The sequence below is a fragment of the Vicia villosa genome, linkage group LG1 (genome assembly GCF_029867415.1).
Source record: "Vicia villosa cultivar HV-30 ecotype Madison, WI linkage group LG1, Vvil1.0, whole genome shotgun sequence".
NCBI lineage: Eukaryota > Viridiplantae > Streptophyta > Magnoliopsida > Fabales > Fabaceae > Vicia > Vicia villosa.
In genome coordinates, this window is record NC_081180.1 from 15,644,241 (window position 1) to 15,649,406 (window position 5,166).

Below are 5,166 nucleotides of genomic sequence, written 5' to 3' on the forward strand. Positions count from 1 at the left end.
TAATCGGAGAAAAAACTACAGTAGTATTAAATAATATTTAACCAATTTTTAACGGACAATCCTTAATTAAATAATCAGATATATAAAAGATTGCATTTGATTACAAAAGATTGAGTTTCTAATTCAATATATTTTATTAATCCAATGGTGCTAAATTTACTGAAAAATGGCTGCAACAATATAAACGATTTCTTGCACTGAGCCACGTCCCATATCAACGGCACTATATAAGAGATCATTTTCAAATATTTAAAAAATTGACTGCATTTATAGTTTTAGTCAATCAAATCTCTTCATTCCTTTTTCATATTATTCTGTTCCACTCTTCTTTCCATAATCATGATTTTCAGTTACAATTTATACCATTTAATATTTCTATTTTTAATTAAGCGTTATTCTGGTTACTTACTGGTTAACTTAGGGTTTCAAAGTTCATCGTTTCCCCTATTTTTCAATGGAATCTCGTATTGTGGATAAGTTTCGTCTTGGTAGAAAGATCGGTAGAGGTTCCTTTGGAGAGATCTACTTAGGTTCTTTGTTTTTTCTTCTTATGCTCATTTTGTTCAAATTTTTCATAATTTGGTTAGGTTTTTGATTATTTTGTTTCTTGTGTAGGTACTAATATTCAAACTAATGAAGAGGTTGCAATTAAGCTTGTAAGTTTTCTTCATCTATTGGTTTTCATATTTTAGGATTTAGGATTCAGCGTTTAGGGTTTAGGGTTTCAGTGTTTTTGTAGTTGAAAAAAAATTTGGCTTTGATTGTGTGTGGTATTAGTTATTCTGAAATTAGTGTAACGAGAGATGATTGCATGTGAAATTAGTTCCGGCTGTTAATTTTAGGCTACGGTTTATGATACGAAATTTGGTTTCGAGTTTTTTTATGTGGGATACTTAGTGACATTGGTGTGATTTTTTTTTTTGGTGTGATTCTTATGTGGAACTTTTTTTTTTGTTCGGTTTTTGCTTAAATAGGAATATGTCAAGACTAAGCATCCTCAGTTGCTGTATGAGTCCAAGGTGTACAAAATTCTCCAGGGAGGAAGTAATGACGATCTTCATATTCATTGTTTTATCTCTCTTTTTTCTTTTGTGCTTTCTGCAAGGACCCAGGGACATCCCTTACCATATACCTTGCACAATTTTTATAATAATCAGGTCTAACTCGAGTTTGATTTTGACAGCCGGAACTCCAAATGTTAGATGGTTTGGAGTGGTGGGAGATTACAATGCTTTAGTGATGGATCTGCTGGGACAAAGTCTTGAAGAACTTTTTAACTTTTGTAGTAGAAGGTTATCACTAAAGACAGTTCTTATGCTTGCTGATCAAATGGTAGGCCCTGGTTGACTTTGCTAACTATCTACTTTTCTGTTGCCATTTCTTTTAAGTAATTTTAAGAACTCCCCTGTTTTTTTCTCCAGATTAACCGTGTTGAGTTCATTCATTCGAAGTCATTTATACACGGAGATATCAAACCAGATAATTTTGTAATGGGGTTAGGAAGGCGTGAGAAGAAGGTGGTTAATCTTGTAAAAAATGTGTATCTTTTAAGTATTGTATGGTACTTTTATTTTTTTATATTGGAGAATTTAATGCCTATCGATGTGCATGTAGGTTTATGCTATTGATTATGGTCTGGCTAAGAAATACAGAGATAGTTCAACCCATCGACACATTCCTTACAGGTAAAACAATTCCATTGGTGTGCATTGAATGCGGTACTTATCTTTGTTATTCCTATTGTTAATTAGTCTTGATAGCATAGTTAAAGCATCCCAGTTTAGGAACCTCATTTTCCCGATGGCAGTTGTAACTCATGTATCACGTATCTGTTAAATGTGAAAAGAACAACGATTTTATGGACTAGGGAGGATGTGCTATTATAGTTTTATTAACAATGTTATATCAAATAAATATGCATCATCAGATCTTATAGTGGCAATCGTAGCACCAAGTATATCCATACCAATAATGCCGTTGCTTCTTCTTTAATGAACATTCATTCTAGTATGCAGAAAATCTGAATGTCAGTTTCTCAATGATTCCACACACTGTATTCTACATGGAATTTGTGATTCCCGGGAAGCTTCTAAACTGGAAAATTGACAAGGACTAGGGTTTTATGTGGCAATGGCATACTTATAGAAAAACAAGTTGAAGCTGTTTGAATTGATATTCATTGAGATAAATTTGAATTGATTTCAATGGTTCATAGTCTTACCGTTAATAGAATTTAACTGGCTTGATTCCAAGTAGTATATGGATAATATTGTTTGCTTCAAACAGAGATCGAGTTATTGTATAGCTGTAAAAGCAACTAAGCAATAATAATGAAAGTAAAACTGAAGAATATAGTGAGATTAGAGACATATATTTACTTGTAACTTTTTTAACATAATTTCTTTCTAGACTCCAAATTTGATTTTTAACTTGATCATGAATTCACATATTCTTTGAGGACTCCTATGATCCTATCCCTGCAATATTAAAGCTGTTCTGTCTACTTAGGCAAGGACTCCTAATTTGTAAATTGTGAGTAAAGAGACAACACTTCATTATAAAGTGTTGTGCAAAATAATGCTCTGCTGACTTCTAGTCAGAATATCCTAATATATTCATGATAGTAGAAATTCAATGCATGGCATTTCCTGAAACTGTGGTTCTTCTCCTATGCCTAAATCTGCTAGTAAATCCTCCTAGTTATAAAAAAAAAACTGAATTGTATGCATGCATTTGCATTGTGACCCTATTCTTCATAACACCATTCATATTTGTGATCAACTTTTCATTTTGCACTGATACCATTGTTTGATTTTTTGTAAGATATAATTTATTAAGCTGATGGGTTGGTGCCTTGGTGGAGAAGTATAATATATACATACTGTTTTAACACTTCCTTTCACTTTAGTTTCTGGTTTCTAGATTCTACTAAAGTCGGGTTGTAAATCTTGTCGGCAATATCATCAATATTTCAGCAATTTATTCTGAAAGTGTAGACCTTGTTGCTTGCTATAATATGAAAATCATTTTTTGGGGTGATTTGTGTAATCTGTTAAATCATCAACACTGCAGGGATAATAGAAATTTGACCGGAACTGCAAGATATGCTAGCCTGAATGCTCACCTTGGGATTGGTATGTGTTATGAACCTTCATTCAACTTCTATTTTGAATGATTAAATTTTGTTATCTAATATTGTTCTACTTCTCTGGTGATTGATGCACAGAACAAAGTCGAAGAGATGATTTAGAGGCTCTTGGTTATGTTTTGATATACTTCCTAAGGGGAAGGTGATTATTACTTTCCACTTATAATTCGGCGTCTTCCAGCACTGTGTACTTTATCTAATTTGTGTTCGCTTTGTAGTCTTCCTTGGCAGGGACTTGGAGTAGGGACCAAGAAACAGAAGTATGAGAAAATTAGAGAAAAAAAGGTTTCTACATCGATTGAAGTAGGTTAAATTGTTACGCGGTCTTTTTAGTGCTTATATTATCTATTCCTTCATGACCTATACTAAGAATTTACTACTGCTTACAGGCCTTGTGTCAGGGTTATCCAACAGAAATTGCATTATACTTCCATTACTGCCGCTCATTAAGGTTTGATGAGAAGCCAGATTACGCTTATCTCAAAAGGATATTCCGCGACCTTTTTATTCGTGAAGGTTTGAAGTTACTATCATGTTGAATGGATAACTTTTTCCTCATTTCTTACGTTTATCATTTAAATACTCTCTCAAACTTTGCATTTGAATCTATGTATGATCTTTCTTTAAGTCTGCATACATTATTAAATTAACATATCAACAGGATTCCAGTTTGATTACGTGTTTGACTGGACTATCTTGAGTTATCAGCAATCACAGCTTACTACACCTCCAGCACCGGCCATCGTAAGTGTTATTCTTTTTCTAGCCCAGTCGTGATTATCAATTCATCTAAAATGGATGGAACTCGTAGATTCTAAATTTAATTCTATGCCAGATTTCACGTGCAACTGCATTAGCTTTGTTTTTGCAAATTCAATAATGTCGCATATGTGATTGTGCAGCTATCAAGTGCCAATGTCTTGGGTCAGTCAAGTAGATCATCAAGGCGAGTTGCTGTTTCTAGTAGTCGTGATGCAGTTGTTGGTGCTGAATCAGATATCCGTACACGCACTGCTGAGGCAAGCCCTGGAGCAGCACACAGAATTTTTGGTAGGCAAAGAAGTTTACCAATTGGACCTTCTGATCCCCAGAGAGTAGCACGGGCTTGGAGAAATGTTTCTCAAGCCAATAATTATGAAAGTGCCCTTAGGAGCATGGAGGGTTTGCAGTTAGAAAATGATGGGAGGACCCATTTTTAATATCTCACCTTCTCATCTATTGACTATGAGTTGTTTGCCACTACTTGTGAAGTTCAGCCGTAAAAAAGTTTGGATCTGAACTTGAAAATCCAGGTTTGTGTTGCTAACCTGTCCCTCTATCGAGGGATTGTGCTTTTCTGTAAAGTTGAGGTTTAATTGGCACTTCACTTCTGGTCGGAACACCAAATTTTTTAAACATTTTTTCCTGTAAGCTACTGTATTGGTCTACCAGATGTTTACAGGGTCATGTGGACCACTATGCAAGTATCTGGAAATTATGCTGGTATGAGAAACTTGGAATGTTTTACCTTATTTTATTTCTATCAAGCTGAGATCATACTATTTCATCAGCTTTCTTGTTGCTATTTTCATTGTAAACCTTTATGATAAATAATTTTTAATCTGCTGAAAAGGTTTTCATTAAACTACATTGATAGTTGTGTTTATCTTGCATGGTTGTTTCTAAATTATATTAATAGCACTGGGAACAAAGAAAGTTGTATTGAAATTGACCTTACCGGTTGAACAAAGGTAGGCCAACAGTTTCGAGCACAATGTTGGTGATGAGGAGGAGTGGATGTACCTGCAAGTAGGGGTGGCAAACGGGCATGCCCGCCCCGTTTAGGCCCGCTCCGCAAAAGCCCGTGAAAAAACGGGGCGGGCGGGCATATTGAAGAGTGCGGGTCTAAAACCTTGTTCGGTCCCGCAAAAAAGTGAGGCGGGGAAAGCCCGCGGGCATTGAGCCTTTTAGGACTAAAAATAGTAAAATTGTATGAAAAAGCTCATGCCCGCAAAAAAACGGGGCGGGGCGGGGCAAGC

General features: G+C 35.2%; 1 protein-coding gene across 1 annotated transcript; it reads left to right on the top strand.

The window, feature by feature from the left end:
* Positions 1-220: 220 nt before the first annotated feature.
* Positions 221-4,876, top strand: LOC131629475 (casein kinase 1-like protein 1). Its single transcript, XM_058900264.1, has 12 exons — positions 221-530; positions 616-656; positions 975-1,044; positions 1,184-1,332; positions 1,422-1,517; positions 1,615-1,685; positions 3,073-3,134; positions 3,227-3,290; positions 3,367-3,451; positions 3,538-3,664; positions 3,810-3,892; positions 4,051-4,876. The coding sequence occupies exons 1-12, from the start codon at positions 455-457 to the stop codon at positions 4,345-4,347; spliced, it is 1,221 nt and encodes a 406-aa protein (XP_058756247.1). The 5' UTR covers positions 221-454; the 3' UTR covers positions 4,348-4,876.
* Positions 4,877-5,166: the final 290 nt, after the last annotated feature.

Bases quoted from the DNA above. Each gene is read 5' to 3' on its own strand.
- LOC131629475 (XM_058900264.1), top strand. From the start codon at position 455: ATGGAATCTCGTATTGTGGATAAGTTTCGTCTTGGTAGAAAGATCGGT. The intron at 1,045-1,183 runs GTAATGACGATC...TGATTTTGACAG, and splicing joins CAAAATTCTCCAGGGAGGAA to CCGGAACTCCAAATGTTAGA. The intron at 3,452-3,537 runs GTAGGTTAAATT...TACTGCTTACAG, and splicing joins AGGTTTCTACATCGATTGAA to GCCTTGTGTCAGGGTTATCC.